Source organism: Mustela erminea, chromosome 8 (genome assembly GCF_009829155.1).
Source record: "Mustela erminea isolate mMusErm1 chromosome 8, mMusErm1.Pri, whole genome shotgun sequence".
Lineage (NCBI taxonomy): Eukaryota > Metazoa > Chordata > Mammalia > Carnivora > Mustelidae > Mustela > Mustela erminea.
Window position 1 is genome coordinate 33,547,782 of NC_045621.1, and position 24,285 is coordinate 33,572,066.

The 24,285-nt window shown below is 39.9% G+C and overlaps 1 protein-coding gene and 1 long non-coding RNA gene across 15 annotated transcripts in view; one reads left to right on the top strand and one right to left on the bottom strand.

Annotated features, from left to right (window-relative positions):
- LOC116597376 overlaps positions 1-21,097 on the top strand; it is a 40,477-nt gene extending 19,380 nt beyond the window's left edge. Inside the window, exon 4 of the long non-coding RNA XR_004288577.1 lies at positions 20,916-21,097. This is a non-coding gene — a long non-coding RNA (uncharacterized LOC116597376). The remainder of the gene's footprint in view (positions 1-20,915) is intronic.
- The window catches only part of DOCK10 (dedicator of cytokinesis 10), a 262,830-nt gene continuing 254,982 nt past the window's right edge, over positions 16,438-24,285 (bottom strand). For 9 of the 14 annotated variants that reach the window (XM_032354989.1, XM_032354988.1, XM_032354993.1 and 6 more), the window contains 5 exons: positions 23,357-23,547; positions 21,348-21,448; positions 21,092-21,230; positions 19,757-19,832; positions 17,036-17,198 (listed from right to left, as the gene is read on the bottom strand). In XM_032354989.1, the coding sequence (XP_032210880.1) occupies positions 17,137-17,198; positions 19,757-19,832; positions 21,092-21,230; positions 21,348-21,448; positions 23,357-23,547 (569 nt within the window). In that variant the 3' untranslated portion in view covers positions 17,036-17,136. Of the gene's footprint in view, positions 17,199-19,756; positions 19,833-21,091; positions 21,231-21,347; positions 21,449-23,356; positions 23,548-24,285 lie in introns of all 14 variants that reach the window. The other 5 variants (XM_032354991.1, XM_032354984.1, XM_032354985.1 and 2 more) reach the window with 2 other exon arrangements.

Genomic DNA, 24,285 nt, shown 5'->3' on the forward strand with positions numbered 1-24,285 from the left:
ATGACACCTTTCTTTCAAGTTCCCTTTGGAACTCTATGAAGTTCAAGGAATCCTTCTCAACCCTCTAAAATGCTTAGGTCTTTTCCTTCTGTAAATTCTATTATTATTATTATTATTTTCTACTCGGAATTCTTTTAATAAATGTAGCAGACATCACAACTTTTTGACACTTGATTATACAAGATCATGCATTTTCTGGAATCATGTAAATAGCATTTATCTCTGTGACTAGCACATAAACTTCTCGAGAGCAGACCAGTCTCCTTGTTTCCTATGACTTTCCCGCCATGTCCCTTCCCCTGCTCTCACAGCATTTATGAGAGTATCATCACATCAGGATAACGTTTGTCAGAATGGCTAAGCTTCCAGACACAGACAAATGTGACTCTTTTAATAATTTTCAGATGAGTCTGTAGTTTGTATTTTAAGAATAGCCTAGCCCTGGAGCACTGACTAATCTGTTTCCTGGATAGATTCCAATTTCCATTTCATAGACCTGAACATTTACTATTTACAGCTCAATAGTATCCACAGAGAAGAGAGGCTGTATCTAAGAGAGGAGCCAAAAGAAATTTCTCCAGTGAATCAAACTCAACCTTATTGAGTTGCATTTTGAGCATCTGGCACAGTAGTTCTTTCCTTGGCAGTCTTTAGAGACACTGAGAAAATGTGGAAAGTTAGTGAGACAAAATGACATGCATATCAGCAGCTTATGGATATCCTTATTCAACATACAGAACTAGATCAACAATCACAAAATTATCAGAGGGTGGTTTGTACTAGGATGGCCTGATGGGACCTTGACACTGATCTTGACTTTCTTCAGTGGCTGATGATCCTTTTAGACACAGAATTAGGACAATATGAGTAGTTAATTGTCCTTGTTAATTCCAAGAATGATGCTTTCTAGGATTAGTGAATAGTAATAATTAATAGTAGAATAGTAGTAATTAATTTATACCAAGAAAGGTACTGAAACCTCAAAGTAGATTATTAATCCCTAAATAAGGATGGGTTTAGTGGTCCAAGATATTTTCTACTTTCTCTGTATTTGGCTTTTATTAGTTATATCAAGTTCTTGCTTTTTAAAGTCACATTGTTTTTTAAAGTAAATATGGGACATTAAATGAAGAAATTTGTTGTATTTTTGAAAGGAGATGAAATTCTAATCTCAAATTCTCACCTCACTCCCAAGAGGTATCAGTTCAATCAGCCTCTGCAGGATGAGACACATATTTCTATTTTATCTTTGGATCCCACCATTCTAACCTTTGCAATAATTACACTAGATCCTAAACAAACAAACAAACAAACAACAAACCCAACAAAAAAACCCCTAGTGGATTTGACTAAAAGTTGCTTTTTTAAAAAATGTATATTTCTGTGGTTAAAAAACACAAACCATGAAATTTACCATCTTAAACATTTTTAAGTGTACAATTCAGAAATGGTATGTTCATATTGTTGTGTAGCCAAGCTCCAGAATTCTTTCATCTTGTAAAACTGAATCTCTGTACCCATTAGACAATAATTCCCTGTTTTCCCCCTTCTGTAGTCCCTGGCAACCACCATTCTATTTTCTGTTTCTGTGAGTTGACTACTCCAGATACCTCATAAAAGTGGAATCATACAGTGTTTGTCTTTTTGTGTCTGGCTTATTTCACTTAGCATAATGTCCTAAAGGCTTATCCATGTGGTAGCATGTGTTAGAACTGCCTTTCTATTTATGGTTGGATAATATTTTGTCATACATATATATGGTATACCACATTAAAAAAAAAAAAAAAAACAAAACCTCTTCAGCTGTTGATGGATCCTTGGGTTGCTTTCACCTCTTGGCTATTGTGAATAGTGCTGCTATGACCATGGGTGTACAAATATCTCTCTGAAATCCTGTTTGCAGTTCTTTTGGATACACACTGAGGAGTGGAAAAGTGAAATTGCTAGATCATACTGGTAATTCTATTTTTAGTTTTTTGAAGAACTGCCACACTATTTTCTCTGGTGGCCAAAAGAAATTTCTGCACCATTTTTCATTCCTACCAACAATGTTCAAGGATTCTAATTTCTCTGCATCCTTGTTAGCACTTGTTATTTTCGGCTTTTTTTTTCCTTAAATAGTAGTCATCCTTATGGGTGTCAGTAATTTAAAAAAATTACTTTTTAGTGGAAAAAGTCACTCTCTCACCAAACGAGTTGAAAATATGGAGGGAACAAAATCCAAATAAGATTCATTTCACATTACACCTGTTGTAGCCTATATCATTTGTCACATGGTTCATGCATCTTTTCCCCTTAGGTTTCTGAAATTAGCCGTATACTGAAAGGAACCACTTATCCCAGTATTTACTGAGCAGAATTTAAATGTGAACTTTTGCAATCTCATTTTCTTTGGTGAATAAATATCTATTAGAGAAGTTACTTTCTAAAATTGTGAAAAACTGATTATAAAAATTTGGTTTGTCGCTAAAAAGAGAATGTAAATTAGAGTTGGTCATTACCATGAACTTCAGCGTTCTCATTGTAGATAAACAAAGCCTTGTCTAGATGAGAGATGGCAAACCAAAGTACCCACAGGTCCCAGGCAGGCCTTAGAAATGAGTGAAGCAGGCTGGTTTTGAAACAGGAGCAAGGAGTATCTGTGTCACATTAGGGGGCAGGAGTACACATGCCTTCAGAAGGAGGAAGCGTCTCAGGGCAGAGGCACCATGTCAGGAAGGAACACACACTTTTGTCCACATTGTGTATTGATAGACCTTCAAACTCATCAAGAAAAGTTGAAAAATGTTAAATATGGCTTTTTTTTTTTTTTAAAGTAGGTGTACTTTTAATCTTCTTTATTTCACCAATTCCCTGCTGGCCACCTCCCTTTTGGCAACTACCAGTTTGTTCTCCATAGTTAACAGTCTGTTTTTTGTTTCTTTCTTTCTTTGTGCATTTATTTTGTTTCTTAAATTCTACATAAAAACGAAGTCATACGGTCTTTGTCTTTCTCTGACTGACATATTTCACTTTTAACATTACATCCTTTCGCATCCGTGTTGTTGCAAATGGCAAGATTTCATTCTTTTGATGGCTGAGTGATGTTCCATTGTGTCTATATATATCACATCTTTTTTATCTATTTATCTATGGAAAGATCTTTGAATTGCTTCCATATATTGGCTATTGTTAATAATACTTCAATAAACATAGGGGTGCATATCCTTTTCAAATTAAGATTTTTGTTTTCTGTGGGTAATACTCAATAACAGAATTACTGGATCATATGGTAATTCTATTTTTAATTTTTTAAAGAAATTCTATACTGTTTTCCACAGTGATTGCACTAATAATATGCCAATAATTTTAATTAATAGAAAAACACTGCCATGTAGGACAAGTAAAGCACATTTCTGAGTGGGATGTGGTCCATTGTCTGGTGGTTTGCAATATGTGGATTAATGATCTTTAAGGTTCTTCAAGTTCTAAAATTCATTGATTTCCGGATTTCAAGAACATACTAAAAGTAGCAGCAATAACCAGAGTCTGTGACTTTGTTTTGTATCTTGGATTGCTCAAAATTATAAGCTTGAAACTTGGTTTCACTAGAATGGATCAAAATGACTCAATTGTTTGATGTATAGACACTGTCTCTTTAAGCACTATATTTATCTTCAGTGAATTGTACTAGGAAAGATTTGTGTGACAACTCACATCACATTTGAAATGATACATGGCTTTCTGTAGCAAAAACTGCTGTCTTTTATTTGATTTCTCAGATCTGTATTGAATTTCAGCAAAATTGAAGAGACAAAAAAAATCAGTTTATGTCTCAATCAACTTCATGAACTAAAAGACAGATGAGATTTCTTTTTTTGGCTTCAGATTTCCCTGTCCCTGAAGAATTGTTGGAAAGTATTGGGGGTTGTTTGAGCTCTTTTATAAGAACTCTTTTCTTTTTAATTTTTTTTAAAAAAGATTTATTTATTTATTTGACAGAGAGAGAGATATCACAAGTAGGCAGAGAGGCAGGCAGAGAGAGAGTGGGGGAAGCAGGCTCCCTTCTGAGCAGAGAGCCCGATGTGGAGCTTGATCTCAGGACCCAGAGATCATGACCTGAGCCAAAGGCAGAGGCTTAACTCACTGAGCCACCCAGGTGCCCCAAGAACTCTATGCTTTTAATAAGAATGTGGCCGTGATTGACATCTGTTTCCTGCCTGGTATCTTTGTTTTGTTTCCTTCTTTTGTTACTAGCATGTTGATTTCCCAGTGAGCCACTCCTGTTGCACTCTGGCCTGGAACAGCGATTCTCCAAGTGTGCTCCCCAGACCGCAGCATCAGCATCATCTGGGAACTTGTTAGAAATGCACATTCTCAGGCCCTGCCCCACTGGGTTAGATAATTCTGGTGTTGCTGATCCATACCCTAGCTCTAGGCCTGGTCATTTATGCACTATGATTGGTTTAAGGATGCACATATGATTTAGGTCAGTGATTTGCACTATGATTGGTTTAAGGATGCACATATGATTTAGGTCAGTGATTTTCAAGGTTTATGATGAATCTGAATCACTTGGAGTGCTTGGAGGCTGGTCCCCTCCCTCAATTCATAGTTTATGATTCTGTAGGTCTGGGGTGGGACCTACCCATTTTAAGTAAGTTCTGAGACAATATTGTGCTGCTCCTAGGAGATGCTGATGACCACATTTAAAAAAATTAATTGTTTTTATTAATATAAAATGTATTATTTGCCCCAGAGGTACAGGTTGGTGAATCGCTAGGCTTACACACTTCACAACACTCACCATAGCACATACCCTCCTCAGTGTCCATAACCACACCACCCTCTCTACCCCTCTTCCACCCAGCAACCCTCAGTCTGTTTCTGATCTAATGAGATCAAAACCTGAGAATTATCTTGGAGTTTTACATGCATGAGTTATCCAAAGCCTCATAAACGCTGTGTGAATGACTACCCCAAATCTTAGTTGCATGCAACAATGTGTATTGATTTCTCTTTTACAGAGGTGATAACTGTGACCACTGGCTGGTATTTGATAATTGGAGTCTGTTTGGCTGGATTGGGCTCCAAGCTGTAGGTTCAGCCCAGCTCTGCTCCATCTGTCTTTTATCCTTCCAGCTCCAAGGGCTACTCAACTCAAAATGCAGTCCTTTAGTAAATGAAGGCAGAATGCAAGAGATCAGGTCCTAGTGGCTGAGCTTTTGGCAGCTCTCACCCATATCAGTCATATTATTAATATTCCATCAGACAAAGCAAATCACATGGCCAGTGTTGATATTGAAAGCACGCATGAAAGTCAAAGGGAAGATCCTGAATATTTACTGAATGGTGATCTGATATATAACATCTGGGGAAAAGTGCTTTCTTTCCACTCATTTTTGAAGCTGGTAAACTGTAGTCTTGGATCTGTTAGTGACTAACTTCGCAGCCATGGAGGAAAAGATTGCCTCAGAATAAGTCAATAAAAAGAAAGAGTTGAGAGCTGAAGTGCGAAAGAATCCGGAAGACCTAGCGTCGTAGAAACCAGATCTGCCACTGGAATTTTTTGTTAGGTAAACAAGTACTTCTGTTTTCATAAGCTTTTTCTTACAACTTAAAGTCCATAACCCATAGCTGTAAACCAAATATGCAATAATTATTTTGCTGTTTATAGATCTCCATCGATCTTTGAGACAATGGGCATTTCAAAAAATACCGCACTCAAGTTGTATATTGAAATGTTTATTTGCCAAATTTTTTTAGTACAGTAGTATTCTGGAAGTTTGATTTAAAGTTGGATTTACTGCAAAGGAATTTGTCTTTAGCCAAAAAGACTTTCAATACCTTTAACATTTCACTGGTCATACCTCAAAGGATAAGATAAAAGTTAAGTGGTTAAGCACCAGAGGTGACCAAAAGAGAACTCTCTCTTCATAGGAATACATTTGTTAGAAATTGCCTCATGATGCTAATAACAATGATGCTGGCTTAAATGAATTTTTAAGTTCTCTTTTTCCTCTCCAGAAATTCTAGTTCACAGATATCAAGGGTTTCTTGTTCCCAGGCCATATGCTACTGTTTCTGCTCTTTAGTTCACTTACTCCTCTTTACAACCCCATGGAATCAGTGTGTTCATCATGACCATTTTACAGATGAAGCTGAGGCTCAGTAAGGAAACTCATGCAACATCACACACATGATTAGTGGTGGAGAAGGGGTTTTAGATCTGCTCCAAAACCCGAACTAAAACCACTATGCCATTCCGATTTAATACTTCCCCCTCCAGTGGAAAATTAGAGTCATTAGTTGGTAAGAAGTTGCTCAAGGAAGTCTAATTTTGATACCTTTTTGCTTCATTCATTCATTCATTCACCTACACATCCAGCGAGTGTTCATCAAGACCCTTCTCTATGACAGGAACGTCGCTAGGACTCTGGACTGCGGAAGCATGCCAAATGTTATCTTTATCTTCATGTTTTGACTCAACTACTTGTTTTCTGTTTCCTTTTACGGAGTGTTCTCTTTTCTCTTGAACCAAGCAGCATCTTAGCTGTGAAGGTGTTTGTCTTTGACCAGTGACAATGGATTGCTATAGGAAGTCTTTCAGATCTCATTTTAATTGCATATTCAAATGTTAAGAGATCACAGTACAGAAATGTAAGTGGGGAATTCTGACAAGGAGAATGTTACTTCTTTTTTTTTTTTTTTTAAGATTTTATTTATTTATTTGATAGAGAGAGACAGTGAGAGAGGGAATACAAGCGGGGGGAGTAGGAGAGGGAGAAGCAGCCTTCCAGGGGAGCAGGAAGACTGACATGGGGCTTGATCCTAGAACCCTGGGATCATGACCTGAGCCAGAGGCAGATGCCAATCGACTGAGATACCCAGGTGAAAGACCCGCGGATCCCCTTACCCAAGAATCCAACACTGCCACTGGATGCAAACAGCAAGAGGTTTATTGGGGCGCAGGTACCGGCGGGTGGTCGGCAGCTCCAGCTAACCGAGCACCCCGACTGAGGGGAAAGCGGGGTTTTTATAGACAGGTACAAACAAGTTTTGGGTGGGGACGGCGCTGATTGATTGATCCTTTGAACAGGCATACTTGGCGTCAGTGGATTGGGTCAGGGGACCCCGCGCGAAAAGCAGACAAAGCAATCTTACAGAAGCAGAACTGGCCGGTTAGCCCACGCATGTGAAAAAAAGCACTACCAGGATATTGAAGGCCTGGTTACTTATCGAGTAAAGACAATTGGGAGTCTCCTGGTTGGAATGTCACACTCCTGCCATCAAGCATCCTTGTTAATGAGATTTAGGTTTAGAAGAGATTCAACTTTATTTACTTTTCCTTCTACCTCCGCCCCCCTCCGTTTTCATGGAGGGGAGGGTGACACTAGGGCTATTGATAAGGTAACTTCTTTGTTGTAAATCTCAAGGACATTTGTAAACCAAGGGAGACTCCTGTCCTGCAGGACTGCGATCTCAGCAAGTTAACTATTTATCGTTTTATGGCAGTCAGGGGTGCCTGAGGAATGTCACACATATTACCAAGGGGAGTGGGTGGAGAGGGGGTGCAAGGCATCAGCCCCTTCTCCATCCTCAGCCAGCCTCCTGCTCCCTCATCATTTCCCCTGAACAATTTTGACCCTTAAATCTTTAAGGTGATTGAAGGTGGAAGGTCTCATCTTCTGTAACTTCTTCCTGCTGAATAGGGGCATAGAGCTGTCCCTACCTACTCAGGTCAACATTGATCAGTGGAGGAATGTATAAGGGAGTTACGAAAGGTGGAGGCAGCTGAATCCAGCGCTGACAGTGAAGAGGCGTCCTCGTGTGCGATAAGGATCATCTGTCGTGGTGTAGTCATTGTAGCAATGGAGTCTCGGCACCAAGTAGAGAAACATGGAACAAAGCAACATATTAAGGTTAATAAGGTGATAAGAATGAGAAGCCCGAAAAGGAGATTCGGCCATAGTCCTCCTTCAAACCAGGAACTTAACCATTCACTGAGAGAGAGAAGGATCTTGTAGGGCCTTAATTTGGGTATTCATATCTTTTATTAGTCCTGTGACATTTTTGTGATAGTCTGGGCTGTACACACAACATTCTGTCTTGATAATTGCACATGTGCCACCCTGGGCTGCTGTCAGGACATCTAAAGCCATCCTATTTATCTCTTAAGGGAGGGGACTTCTCCAGGGCAGGGGTCTTTCACAGGCGCCCCAGAATGTTACTTCTTAATTTACAAAAGGAGAATATGCTAACCTTTCAGCTTCAAAAAACACATCATCTGATATGAAAAATACATAATCTAAGAAGTTGCTAATTCTGATGAAGGATGAAGTGAATGAGAAAGTGAACCATAGTTCTCACTGCACTCAAGGCTGTTTCTGAGGTGAAACGGTGGAGCAACTTTCAGTAACTCCAACCATGAGTTATTTCTATGGCTTCCAGGAGAGGGAATGGGTTGCAGCTGCGTAGTCCCCTGGGAGCCCTGCATTTTTGCCAAAGTCACTCTTTCTCAGTTTCTCTTGAAAGGAGTAGAAAAGCTACACATTTGATGGGACTGGAAAAGTTGATAGTAACCAAAACACTAAAACCCATTCTTCAAATTAAGGCATCTTGTTATCTTACTGACCGCTTGATTTGAAAATCCAACTTCTAATAATGTACTTATGAATAATGCCAAATGGAAGTTATTTTAAGAGGTATAAAATAATGTTGCCATGATATCCTCCAGCAACAAACAGATGTCTCATCGTACGGGGGCTTTTGCAAGTGGAAAACCTCAGACTCCCGAGGGCTGGTGATCAGCCTGGGAGTCAGGGAGGTGTTGGCTTACTTTGCTTGACTAGGCTTATTTGTGTTTCATGCATTTTTTAAGCCTCTTATTTCCTTCTTGCCAATGTATGATGTTAGGAAATCCCCATTTCTGGGGAGTGGCACCTACCCATCTACTCTTGAGGTTCTGACTCATTCCAAGCAGGACCAACAGTAAGATAGAAAAAAAAAAAAAAAGATGGGGAGAGAAGCTCTCGGTTAACACAGTTATAAATGCCAATGACACTTCAGGACGCAGTGAATACTGGTTTCATCAGCCTGTTACTGTTTTTTCACCACTTTGTCCAGCAGTAACTCTAAATACCCGTGGTTTCTGAATCAGGGACTCTTAAAGGTAGAGTAAAGATCTTTTGTATCATGATTTGCAACTCTTAAGCTTGAAATCCTAATGGGAACAGTTTCTTTCTAGAAAGGAATCCTATTTTCAGCTCTTTTAAGGTTAAAGGCAGAGTGAGGGGCCATGTACTTCCCAATCCTCTAGTTTAGGAATAACTAATTCCATAAACCTAGGAGAGTCAATGCCTATTTTACTTAGCTGTTCAGGAGAGTCTGAACTTTGAAAACCACTCCACAGAATGTGATAGGCCATTTGACTCCCTGGATCCAAAGGAATATTTTTGAGCTGAGGTGGTAAAAGGCCTCTGCCATGGCCTTGGGTCACTGCTAGGAAATATTTTCAAAGAACACTCCAGAGCCTTCCTGGCTAGATTTCTAGTTTACTTGACTTTTGTTAAAAAGTAAAAATTTCTTTTCTAAAGAAGTGATTTAAGTTGGTTTCTGGAACGTTACTTTTCTTTTATTTTTAAATTGCTCATTCAAAGGGAAAAATAGCATTTCAGAAGATGAGTCCCTTAGAAATCCAAAGGGATTTACTAACCTCCCTGTAAGTATTATGGAACAAACTTCTTTGGTCAGTGGGGCATTCTATTTAATAAAATATCCTGCAACTATCACTCACTATCTTATTTATAACTTAGAAACTGGATTTAGTAGTTACAGTACAAAGTCATCAGCTTCAAAAGCAAATGTACTTTATACGTTAGCAATACATCCAAGGAACAATGACTTTATAGTTGGGTATTAATATTAATGATGTAAGAAAATGGCAAACAGATTCCTCTGGAGGATCCTTGACATTAGTGTTATTTAAAGTTATTCTTTGTAAACCCTCACACAATTACTCAGGCTTAATCACCATTACCTTCTCCAAGCAACATTCATGAACCCCATTTGGGCATGTTTTGATCTATTTTTTACTCCTTATTCTTGTAAGATCAACTTTATGTGCTTACTGTAGTATCTCTCTTGAGACTTATGATTTATGATCATTCTATCAAATTATTCTTCCTTTCCTTCTCATCCCAAAGCACATGCATTCCCTATAGTAATATCTAGGGGCAAGGGGAAGGCAGAAGAGTTTAGAGCTTTCATGGGAATTTCTCTCTTTGATTGATGTCTTCTTGTCTCTATAATTTACCCACACCTAATCACCCAGGTTTGAGCTCAAACTCGTTTATCTGCCTATCTGTTCCCTAATCATAGCTGCTCCTCTCCTGGTCTCATAGGCAAATCAACACTCACCACTTCTGCATCTCAGGCAAATTTGCTCCTTGCCAGGATGGGACCGTGTTCTCTAAGTAGACCGTGGATATTCTCATTATTTTCAGGACATAACTAGGGTGGAGCTGCAAAAAACATAGCAAGGGGACTCTCAAATGTCAGCTCTTATGATGTCTTGAGCTCTTTTTCACTCTCTTGAAAAATTCAGTATCCCCCATAAACTTTCTCATGCCTTCAAGGTTCTTTAGCATTATGTACATGTGGCTCTCTCAGTGGCCATCATACCTTGAATGTTGTCTGAGAATCAGGAGAATCAGATACTGATTGCATTGGGATAATGTGGGAAGATAGCATGAGTTGGTAGGGTTGATATCTGACAATTTTCAATTAGTGACTAGCATAAGACATACATGGATAACACTCAACAAAGTACCCATACATCTGTTTTATTCATTTAATTTTCATAACAACTTGCTCAGGGGTGATCATATCTTTCTCTTAGAGAGTTCAAGTGATTGGCCCAAGGACATACCTAGCTGAGACTTCAGGCAATTAGTAGGGATGGTTTTTTGTAATTCATGTACTGTTTCACCTAGATCTGATTTAAATGAATACATTCAGAGATGATTTCAGCCTACATGGAAGAGATGATTGTCTATGCAGTGATACGGTAGAGAAGAGTGTGGGTTGAGGAAGAGCTTTAGTGGCAGAATATCTGAAGACCTACAATTCCAACATTTAGAATTTCACTTTCTGGGGTTTACGATTGTTGTTTGATTGGGTTAATCATGTTGTTAACAACAATGATTGTTGTTAATATTCCTAGGAAACCGTATCACTCTTGCCTATAATCAGACAGTGGCACTATAGCTTGAGATAATATGACGTTAGCCTTTGAGGAGGGTTCATGCAAGGATGGCAAAGGAGCAGCAGGTAGGCTGCCATTCCTGGCTCTTGTGCCCATCATGTAGCTAATGGAGCATATCTTCTGGGAGCAAAGGTGGCCTTGAATAATTCTCCCCATCCCCGCATCCCAGGCATCCCAGGCAACAACCTACCTTTGATTGGAATTGGCATTTGAATCAGAACCCATTAGGAAAGAAGGCAAGCACAGACTGGAAAGGTGTGAGGTTTCTGCCTGGGGAAGATAGAGCTGGGTGGAGGGCTAGAGTAGGGACAATAGTGAGGCAACATTGGGTGATGGGGTGGGCATAGGAATCTAAGAGAACTGGAAACAAAGAGGAACTGGAAAGCTTCCAAATGAAAAACATCATGTCATTAATACTTTTGCTTTAATTTGTTCCTATGTGTCTACATATTTAGTGCCAAATACTTTAGGAGCAGAATTCTGCTGAAGCTGAGAAGAAACCAAAAAAGCAGTAAACTCTGATATTTTCAAAAATATTCCCTTAAGAAAGAGATTTGAGGACACTTGACTTCTGGCCTCAAACCTATTGTCTCACAATCTGCTCTTCATTCCTCTGCTCCTCATTCCCTTCCCTAGCATTTTTTTCTGGAATTGTTTCATCCTGACAAAAGTTTGAGAACTGGGCTCCAGAACTCTGAAGTTCAGGTCAGTAATTTGAACTGCCAAGAATACAAAGAATATTAAGACACAATATGTCTTCAAGGAAGGCATGATATGGTTGGGAAGAACACAGGTACGCATGAAATGATAACCGACAACATAATTAAGAAAAGAAAAATGGGAGATTTAGGGCAATTTGGCCACTGAAAAGCAGAGGATGTGAAATCCAGGTGAGCAAGAGTCATAAGCAAAGCATCTGAAAAGCTGTTGACTTGATCTATTCCCGAAGAAACAGAGTCTATGTGGAGGTGTACATGTAGGAAATGTATTGGGAATCAGTGCCTCTTTGGAATCCTCTTCAGAAGATGAGTGGACAGAGGGAGTTGTTCAATCATGATGTGGTTACAGATGACCTCTTATTTAGGAGCCGGGGAGCCGGGATGGCCTTTCAGAGTTGTCTTGGTTTGGAGCAAAGAAACCAGGCTTTTGCGGTTTCCACCATCAACCAATCCTTGAGTGTAAGCTTCCTGTGGGCAGTGATGTGACCTTGGGCCAGAGGTACTCAGTGGAGAGCTGTTAGCTGCCACACCTCTGAGCAGCTGGCAGAATGGGTATCTCAGTCCTCAAGGGTGCAACTGGTGTGGTGTCATAGCATCCACCACAGGCATGAATTCAGCTAGTCCTGATGTCTATGGGTTGGATTTGTGTGGTTGGAGAAAAGGGAAATGGATCTCTCTGTCAGAAGGAAGCACAAAATAGTTTTGTTTTGTTTTGTTTTTTCCCCCAAGTGAGCAGAACAATGTGGATCTAAGTAAAGGGTACATGTAGGCAAATAGGCACGAAAAGGAACTAGAAGGAGGGAAAGGGGCTTCCTGCAGAGAATCCTGAACATTAGTCATGCCTGTACTTCATCATTTTCTGAACAAAATATCACATTTCATCATATAATATCTATTTTTAAATATACATAATTTTTCACCAATACAAGTGTAGGAGTGGAGGATATGGAGACCACTTGTAATGTGAGCAAATTTAAAGTGTAATTTGGGATCATTTGTCACATTTGCTTTCAAATTTGTTTCTTTTCCTAACTGTTCATAAGAGTACTGATTTTATATATACATATATCTTTTTATATTTCTGAAGTTTGACAATACTGTAAGATGAAAAATCAATCTATACATATGGTAAAGTCTTGCAGAGCAGCGTTTAGGGTTCTGAAAGTTGATACTTCCCTATAATTTGTTCTCCATTTTTCAGAAAACAGTGTGTCATTCTGAAGGAAACAGGCTAATTGACCCATTTATATTGGTCTCTAAATGAATGAGAACACGGTTAAAATAGGGACATACTGTGTGGGTTTGGATAATGGACACTTGTTTGTAAGGTAATTATTACCAAAAATTCATGGACATGTTAATTTTTTTTAACAGGCTGGGCATTTTGCACTTTAAAATGAGAATGGGAAGAGAGGTAGCTACTGAGTGAGATGATGAATGGATGGTGGACAGAGCCAGGACTGAGCCCAAGAACTACCTCCACATATTCTGTGTTGGATACTTTCCAGGGTAAATAATGAAAATGATCCCACTTGTCTTATTTTTACTCTTTCCATTTCCATTTGTAGAACTGTGAGATTTACTATCATTTTTTTCTTTACTGAGCTTATTTTGAGGAGTTATTAATTTGGGTAAAATGCTGTAGATTGCTTTGAGAGAAGTTACACAAAGATAAAAAGAATATAAAATAAGAATTCACTGTCTTGGCAACTGAAAATCAGGTCACTGGTATACAAGGCATTGTCTTCTGCAAAGTACATTTTTAAGGGTAGTTAATTAGAGGACTCAGTGGAATTTTTATACCCTGGTGTGCCTAAGAATCATGTGGAGCTGGGTATGGCTCCTAGGGGCTTCTATTTCAGAAGATTGATAGAGCTCAGAAATATGCCTTTTAACTTGTGTCCTACCCAGTTCTGAAACAGATGATTTACTGTCCACATCTAGTGATCACTATGCTTACATATAAAAAGCTTATCTGAACAGAGGTCTGCATGTGCCTAGGTCTAGGCAGGAAATAGGTAAGAGGGTTGATCAGGTGTAAGTCAGTTAGGACCTGGTGCCAACTCTGGCAAGCTGGAAGGCACATGTAAAGGGTCAACAGTACCTCAGTTTTAACTGATTGTTGTCATGTGGGAATTGAATCCAGCATTGCCATAGAGCCTGATTTCTTAACAGATGTTAAGAAGCTGGAATTTTATCTGTCTCTGAGTATTTAAGTGTTGATATCTAATTGCAAAAACCTAAAGACATTGTGTGCCACAGATAAAATATGGATGTGCTTGGGGCACCTGGGTGGCTCAGTGGGTTAAGCCTCTGCCTTCGGCTCAGGTCATGGTCTCAGGGTCCAGGGATCAAGCCCCGCATCAGACTCTCTGCTCAGCAGGGAGCCTGCTTCTTGCCCCCCACCCCCACTCTGCCTGCTTCTCTACCTACTTGTGATCTCTGTCTGTCAAATAAATAAATAAAGTCTTTAAAAAAAAATATGGATGTGCTGGCTTCAGTCTCCGAGAAGCCAATTTTTGATGCATCTGGTCTAAAGAAGTCAGGAATACAAGGTTCTGGGACTGTGCAGGGTGAGTTTTGATGCTGCTAAGGCAGAGTGGTTTCAGTTCATTGTCTCTAGAGCAATTGTGTTTAGGCTATTGCTATATGGGGCACTTAGGTGTCCCAGTTGGTTGAGTGTCTGCTTTCGGCTCAGGTCATGATCTTAGGGTCCTGGGATTGAGCAGGATTCCCTGCTCAGTGGAGAGTGTGCTTCTCTCTCTCTCCCTCTTGCATTCTCTGTTAAAAAAAAAAATCTTCAATGACTTCATCTCAGAACCACTTTGGAGCAAACCACAATGAAGTCATTGAACATACTGCTCCTTGTGAATAGAATATTGGGCATTTAACAAAAGTAAAAATATCTATTTTTTAAAAATATTTATTTTAGAGAGAGAGAGTGTGTATATAAGCATAAGGGAGGAGGGGCAGATGTACAGGGAGAGGATCTTCAAGCAGACTCCATCGGAACCTGCCAGGGGGCTCTATCCCAGGACCCCAAGATATGACCTGAATAAAAATCAAGAGTTGGACACTAAGTGGACTTAGTCATAGGTGGCCCAAAGACCCATTATTTGCGATTACTTCCTTATAGATTGTATTTTCAGATTTGGACAGGTAGCCCATTGCTGACAGTGTCCTTGGGCAGGGGGATGGGTGGGTTGGGAGGGGCTTAAGGTCTTGAGACTAAAGGGGAAATTGGGTGGGAACAGTAGCAAGGGAAGAGTCTTCCTGGGTTCTTGGTATAGTAATGATGAGGAAGTTAGGTGAGATGACCAAGATTCTATCCCGCCAGACAAATACCCAGAAAGTTGGAATCAGAATGAAGCAGGGAGTGTTACTTTGAATCAGAGGTCATCCCATCACAGGGCTTTATTTATTTTAAAGACAAAGCAGTGCATTCTTTTTGAGAAAAGAGCAGTTACTTGAATCTTGAGTGATCAGAGTTTTCATCTCAAATACGATTTTATCACTTCTGTGTTCACAGTATTTAAATATGTCTTCTAAGCTCTACCCTCCTTTGTGGTCCTCTGTGGATAGTGGCCAATGGACTTTTGAAAGAGAAAGATGAACTCAGCCAAAGTCTCCTAACTGGAGGCCGGACCTGTGGAATGGCTGCTGGGGGTGAATGTAAAATGCTCATCCTGAGCTTGCCTTCTGCATCTGGAGGCATCTTAGTTCAGCTGCACTGCTGCTGGTGTTGCTTGGGGGAGAGAGCTGGCTGGAGGAGGAGGTGGAATGTGTTAGTGGTTCCCGAACACGGTTGAGCATCAGTCACAATTCATCCAGGATGAGCTCATAATGCTGTGGTAACAAACAATCCCTGAATCTTGGGACCTTAATACAACCAAATGTGCTGCTGACTCAGACTGTAAATTTGACAGGGTTGGTGGGGAGTGGTGGTAGTTGTGGGGTATGTGTGTGTGTGTGTGTGTGTGTGTGTGTATGCTCGTTGTGGTCTCTTGGGGACTTGGGCTGATAGAGGCCTCATTTCCATGTGAGGGCCTCAGTGAGGGGATTGGGCAGAACTACTTACTGGCTTTTAAGTATCCGCCTGAAAATGACACATGTCACTTCTGCTTACATTTCAAAAGCAAGTGACATGGCCAACTCTTAACATCAAAAGAGGCAGGAACATGCTATCCCACCGCAAGTTTATATGGAATATTTGTGAAGAGCCCTATTAAATACTACAGCCCTCAAGATTCTGATTAATTCTATCTTCCCCAATCATCCTATTAATGTAGATTTGGAAACCTCTGGCATGTCGATTTGATCTTTGGAGTAACAGCCTGGCTGAGTGTAGAGTCCTTTCCCTAACCTCTTAAGGAGGCACCATACGTACTGAGTGTGGGATTGCATTCAGCAGATGTCCAGTCCGATGAAACACTTTTAGTAGGGACTCCACCCACTCTTCAAGAGGGAACCAAATGCAAAGTAACTGTATTTTTTATTTCTATTAACAACAAAATACTTACATAATTTCACATCCCATTGCTTTTAAGAGCACATATATTACAAATAAAGGAACTTCACAAACTTTAAAGGTTAGTATTTATCAACACTTTTGTACACATACACAAATATTTTAATATAATGGTATCTGAAATGTTATTCATACAATTTTAGCACTGTCATAAGTATTAACTAAAAAGGTTCTTTTAAATTTGGTAAAAACCATATATCTTACAATCTTCTATTTACATTTGAAATGTGCTTAAATGTTACAAAAACATTCACTTTGACCTTTAAAATATGTGTACTAGGACTTGGTATTGAACACATTATAACTGACAGCAAACTTGGGTTTGCTTTTGAGCTACACATTCATTGCAATTTCATGGCAAATGTTCAGCTTGGCTTGATCAACGTTGCTCAAGGAAAAAGAAAAAACAAACAAATCATAAGAAATGTGCAAAACGAGAGGCGGGCAAAATTTTCAAGCTAGCAAGGTAAAAAAAAAAAATTATTAACACTATAAAAACTTCAAATAAATTAAATCTCTCTCTTCCCCGAGATGAGCTGCAAATTCAGGGGGTTCCCTCAGAGGTGTGTCTGATGAAGCAGACCGCCACTCAAGCTTCCTCAATGGCTGAGATGGAGACAGTGGGCACAGTCAGGGCGGCCCTGCTAATTACCAGAGGGCAGGTTCGCTCCGCTCCGCGTTTTGACAGGTCGTCCCTGTATGTAATCTTGACAGGATGAAATGCAACACGGCAAATCAAAAGGAAAAATAGAGAGGTTCGTGTTAATATTGGCACAAAATTAAAACCCAGAACAGTGCTTCTCCCCCACCCCCATAAGGACCGCTGTGAGTTGTTGAAAATGAGCTTATCAGAATAGTTCTGGAAGTTTTTGCAAGCCCATGTCAGAAGCATTTTGGCAAGATTTAAAATAGCTTCACAATACTCTGACTATCAGAGATAACTTTATAAATAATGAATTTAGGATTGTATCTGAGTACTTCCAGAATTTCATTTTATTCTAAAAGTTTACAACTTATACTGTCAAAATACCAAAAAGGGGAAACACCCAAAAGCTCATTTAAATGTTTGCATTAATGGAAATATAAGAAAAAAATACACCTTGCCTTCATTTTACTTTGAAAATAATATTATCGTGCCTAAAGTAATAACTTCCTGTCAAATCTGTGCAAATAATGATATGTAAATATGATAACTACAGTAGAAACTGTAGGCACCTCTAAAATGTATCTCTGGAAGGGAGAGACTTAATGGATATTTCAAAAGATTTTTCCACTTAGTTGACATATTACTGTGGTTTAGCTTTAACCCTCCAAGACAGGTTAACACTTCAACCTGCACAGAGCACGAAGCATCTGGGTATCCGAGACTGCCCATAAATCCTCCTTATGATAGATGCCACAAGTTCTGCTTAAATAATTTGGGAAATAAAGTGTTCGTAGAGTATCTGACACTCCCGAAGCAACATGCCTTTGCATCTTGCCTGCTTGCCACCATAACAGAGTGGACCCATTCCTTTCTCTGTATTTTATATTTAAGATTCATTATGGCTGTTGATTTCACAATGCTATCACCGTCAGTGCTGAAACAGATTCCAAATGAGCGTCTTATATTTATGTTTCTTCCAGTTACTTACATGTATCACTTTGGCCTCCATCAAAGGAGGTTTTATGTTTTTTGGCTCCTTATAAAATAGAGTGGCATTCTGGCTGCCTATAAAGGTAGTTGTTGTCTGCCTGTCACTTTAGCAACCCGAATTGCTTCATCCCCAAATCTCCATTTTACACGCTAGCATCCACTTTATCCTAGTCCATCTCCTTCCGTATACTGAAGTTTCTTTCACTAAGTAGGTGGCTTCCGGATACCCTCTTAGCTAGGACTTTTCTGGGCACTCTTGGAGTCAACTGAATAATTAATTCCATTGCTATTTTTCTTTCTTTCTATGTCTATCTATTCTAACACTATTTCTATTTTTAAAAGTTCAATGGTAGAATTTCTCTCTTCACTGTAACTATATATGTAATTATCTTCCAGAACATGTCATAAGTATAAAGGTATGTGAATGAATTAATGCATTACAAGATCATGCTAATATTAGACAACCCTTCCCTCCACTAGAGTTTGAATTCAGTTATTACGGCCAGATGCTTTTTCACTTAAAAAAACTAAGAAAAGAAGTAAACAATTTTGTTGTTGTTGTTGTTGTTGTTGTAAATCTGAACTGAGACAACACCCATGTTTTAAAATACTAGGGACTTTATAGATCTTAATCATTGGCTAGCTCTTTCTGATTTTAGGAAATTGTTCATTACAACCAATGAATAACATTTATTGATGATTGCCATGAAAATAGCTAATTTCACTTAGATATCTTATAGTTTTGCTATGGATAATTTATACTTATGATTGATGATTATTAACTAGTTTCTCTTCTAGAATCTCTTTTACAGAGTTAGAAGTTAATACTTTGTCCTCATTTTAATCTAAGGTGGAAATATGGAAAACCCACATAATAGAGTAAATCATTTTTAAGGAAAACTTTTTTTGAAGGTAACATACATTGCTGTCATTGTCCCATATATAAATACCAATGTGACAAATCCCCAGGACCAGGAGAAAGTTTATCTTTCCTGCCAACAGATCTGTTTCTTTTACTGAATAATAAGATCTGTGCAATCCATACATTTCTTTTCTTTGAATCAACTTCCAGGAAGCACAAACTTAAACTTTGCTTCTTTTAGTAAAGGTATCCTGTAAAAGAATTATTTTTCTCTCCTCTTAATCAGCTGGTTCTTATATTTGTGCAGAAGATTTTTGTTGTTGTTGTTTTGTTTTTGTTTTTTTGTTGTTGTTGCAATTTGAGGTATACTGAATCTTTGTTTCAGATACAACTCACCTCAAATATATTTTACAAATTGGCTGAGTATGAATTTTCTTTTTAAAAGCTAAGTTGTTGGGGTGTCTCATTGGCTCAGTTGGTAGAGCATGGAACTCTCAATCACAAGATTGTGAGTTAAAGCCCCAAGTTGGGCATGGAGCTTACTTAAAAAAAAAAAAAAAAAGATAAGCTTTTAACTTTAATCAACAAGCTTTTTAAAAAAATATCAGTCTCTCTCGAAATGGAAATAAAATTGTTCTAATTAAATAAACACTCAGAGAACACTAGCCACCGTGGAGGTGTCTGGGGGAATATGAACAACCAGGAAGAGATAGGCAGACCAGAAGGCCACAAAGGACAGTGTAGACATAAGGAAAGAAAAACATACCACTTTTGCTTATAGTACTGAGGGAAATACTAGACACAGAGGAACAGAAGCTGTACAGACACGGACCGCGACAGAGCTGCCAGGAAAAAAAAGAGAAAAGTATTTTTTTGCCTGAAGTTTCAAGGTCAGACGTAATTTATAGTTGGAAACAAACATTTCTTCACTACCTTTTCCAGTTTTAAGGTCCACTGCTCGTTCTTTTGTTTCACTCGCAGATCTATGATGGCCCCCATGCAACCGAGGCATCTCTCTTGAGTGTTTAATTCCCATCGCCCCTTCAAAATCCCAAACCACTAACAATAATCCCTCATTGAGGAATCCTATCCAGGGAGATTCATGATCTCCAACATAAATCAATTTACCAGTTTCTTCCCCTAACTACTTTGGAGAGTTTAAAATGTGGGTAAAAGGAGACGGAAAAGAAGACAAAAGAAACAATGAGAAATGCACTGGGAAGAAAACATGCATGAGATACATTTCATGCTTTGTGAATAGTGCCAGGCCATTTAAAGAAAAGAAGGGGAACTAATCTTTAATGAGTGACTGCTGTGCATGAGGCACTGTTAGGAGATTATTCAAATTCTCCTGCTCAGTTATTCTGTAAAGAGCACATCAAACTCCTGGAGAAGACCATGAATAGTAAGATGTCCAGGTCGGGATGTCCAGGTGTGGGAGTTGATGGATGCTGGAAAGTCAAAGAGTGGCCCTTGGCTTTTCCGCTTGATTTCTGCACCTCAAAAAGTATTGTGATTAATGAATATCCAGATTTTGTGCATACCCTTATGGAACATGCTAGATGTGGATGACCTGCTGGTGGGGCAGAGGATTAAGTTTTAACCAATTCTGCACATCTTCAGGAATTCCCAGTCTCTGTAGGTGCAGTCTGGACCTTACAAAGCCTTGACCTTAGACCTAGGGTTCTTCTCGAGTATGGTGCAGGACCCCTGGTGGCAGAACTGTAGAACTCCACCTCACAACCTGGGCGTTGCCGAGGTGTATATTGGGGTGACAGGAGTGGCAGCAAACCTAGTGGAATGTCATCCTGTGTTCCTTGGTGTTCCATCTATTTTAGGAAGCCAACTTTGCATAAAGTTTGGATAAACATAACTGAAACTTTGGAAATTACCTGGGTTCTCATCTTTTTTTTTTCCCCCTATAGATTTTTTCTCCCCTAACCTGATCTCTGCTTTGAGAGGCAAAGACTCTTGGACATGGAGGAGTGAGAACCTCTGTGCTCATGTTGTTCATGTAAGAAAAGGGACATTTACAGTCCTTCTGGCACTAGGGACAGTTTCTATAATGTGGCAGCTTGGACCACCTCAAGCCAAGTCTTACCTGCTCGTTCATGATTGCGGAAAGTTCACTAAGCATGTCCTTATAATGGGACCTCAGTTCTTCCTGGTACTCCAGCTGGTCCTCCTTGATGAGCCGCTCGTTCACATCAAGGGCTTGCCCACATGCATCTGCAAATTGCCTTTAGTGACAGCGAAAAGCAAATGACCAATTAGCCGCAGAAAGTGGCAGCTCCGAGTCAAGCTGCTGAGAGACTCTGCTACCTGGTGGAGGTACGTTCCAACACAGAAAAACTTACCTGAAGATTTCCTTCAAAAGTTTTACTTGGTTGTCAGGGTATCTCTTTGCATTGGTTTCTTCAAGAAAAGCTCGTGCATAGGCCATAGGCCCAGCATTAACCTGTTGGGGAGAAGAGAATTGGCTGAGGACCATCCCGTCTCTTCCTTGGATGGGGCCTTCTCCACCGCTGGAAGGAGTAGAACCAATCACGCAGCACCCCAATCCTCTCACAGAGCCTGGTGACCTAACAATGCACTACCTGTCTCATCTGCTGTCCTCTAACTCAGTAGTAAGTTCCTGAAGGACGAATCTGAGTGCTGCACTCCATGGCCACCCTTCGCAAACTGTCACTTGCCCATTGTTTCCCATTTTTGTCATATCTGCACTTGGCTTGCACCGTTATTTTCTCACTATCTTTGAAAACGCGACTCATTTTTCCTTACTTGAAATCCATTTAATTTTAACATCTGTGAAATCAAATGTTTGATGTGCTACTTATTTTTTTTTTATTCTGTTCACATTAGAGTAAACACTGAACTATTAACAAGCGACATTCCACGGTGGTGGTGTATGTGCTGTCCTGGGAAACACTGTTTGACTGTATTCCACTTGACAGTCTGGCCTAGATACTGGCCGGAGGAAGCATTTATCAGATTTGCTGAGTGAATGCGCAATGCCAGGTCCTGTTCACGCACACACACAAGAGTAGGCTCACACTCGTGAAGGAGTCCATATTCTTTAGTGCTGTAGCCTTTTGCTGTGACTGTAGAGCTTGGAAGGAACACGGTCACAGAAGAAGGAAGCTAACACTGTATTAGAGTTGTCTTCAAAGGCCCTTATGGGGGAGGGATTGCTTGCATGGCAGAATGAGTAAACGTTATGGATTCTCTCCTTTGCTTCTCCAAATCCAATGCTCACTTTCCTCGACACACCTATGTGCTGAGGGAAGCTGTTCCATTTGGAGTATAGCAATGGGTCTTCTGCCTTCTGACTTTAAAAGATTTATTATTATTGCTATGTTGAGTCAGCCATGGGGGACACAGACAAGAGGTAGGTGCAGAAGCGGAGAGCAGATCATCAGGAGCTGTATTCCTGATTTTGCCTTGGGCTCCATCGTAGTTGCACAGGGCATACTTACTGGCCTGCCTTTATTTACAATGTGAACACTTGGTTCATTATAAATTTTTTGACATTTTTTATTTTAAAAAACGTGCATTAATATTATTTTATCGTGGGTACTGAGTGTTTTGATGCCTATTTAAATTCTGTGCCCACAGTGAGTGCCTTGCTTGTCTCTCCCTAGTTCCAGCTGGTCAGGGTGTTTTGGGACCCAGGGTTTCCTCCTTGTGGTCTTCTCTCTAGCAGAGGCAGCTGTCTGTCTGTCTCACCAGCTGGCTCTCCCAGCTCTGTCTCTGCTCCCATTCACTCTTCTCTCCCCTTGTCTTCAGATCTAGGGGGTAACGTTCTAGCTAGGACCTGCGCCCACCTTGTTGATTTTCCTAAATACTGCTTATGCTTTTGCAAACAGTCTGCTTGTTATATATTCTTTAATCCCCCACTGTGAGCAGGCCATCCGCTGCTTCTCAGGCCTCTGACAGTCAGATAAATACTGACACACATCTTATGAACTAATACTCTTTTAAGAATTTTGTTTTGGAACACTTTCGTAAGGCTCTTACTTACAGATACTTATGAGAAAGCCACATTTATTATTCATTAATTAATTCATTGGTTAGATTTTAGAATATAGAACATAGTTTATCCAGAGAAGATGGGAAAGGAGGATTGAGGATGAAGAAATCTTATTTAGGCTAAAAAAAAAAAAAAAAAAAAAAGGGTTTATCTCCTGGTGTTTAGCACCATCCATGTGTACTTACAGCGAAACAAAATTTGAAAGACTCAGATAAAGTTGCTGGATGGTATCACACAGAAAAAAGTCTCTCTTAGCCCTTTTGTAAAGAATTTCTAGGGTGTTTTATACCAGGCTTCATGCTATAACAAGCGCTTCTCCGCTCCGAGAGCGCCTACCTTCACGCTGACGCTTCCTTGGACTTTGAGCTGCAGTCGGATCATGTCTACGTCGTCCATCGTGCAAAGCTGGTTAAGCTCAGAAACCTTCTTGGACATCTCATCAATCGCCACTTCGATAGGATTTAGTTCTGTGCTCGACTGGCTGATGACTTGTATTCTCTTCTTCACATATGGGAACAAGTGACTCGCTGCACAAAAGACATGCAAGAGAAGAGAAGGTAAAGGTTGAGGGGAGTCTGGGGTGGCCCCGGTAGGTCCAGACACTTTTTTTTTTTTTTTGGCATACAGCATCTTCCACTCTGCATGGTTTCTGTGTCTGTGAGTTATTTTTCCTCCAGTGTACTGTGGTGTCTCACATCTCAGCTTGGGGCCCAGCGGCTGTCACCTGACTTGCTTTTCTACACTTCGCTAAACAACGACTACTCATCTGTGGGCTGGGTTTAGGCTTTTAGAGTCTTGAAACAGAACCCCACCCCAAACTTCTAATTCAAATAAAAACTATACTAAACCACCCTATAGAATGCTTAAATGTGTACTCAGTAGCTTATAGTACGATAGTTTTGTTCTCATTTTTTGATGATAAAAGTTCTGGAAAAGTTTACGGAAGATGAATGTTTCCTATAATTTGAGACACTGCTATTGTATCTATTGCGTACTCCAGGACTGCTCGTCTCTCAAGATTCCTCCAGAACACCTTTGCTCAACGTTCTCTTTGGTCTGCCCTAGGAGACCGCCCCCTGCGCAGGGGGATTTCCTATGCCTTCCCTTTTTTTTTTTTCGCAGGCCAAGCTCGCCTGGATTTCTTGCTTTACTTGGTTTTCTCCTACCAGACCGTGGACACATTGAGGGCAAGACTCGGGGTTCATTTATTTAAATTCCCAGGAGAGTGTCCAGCCCCTCTCATGCCCTCCTGGCATGTTTACCGA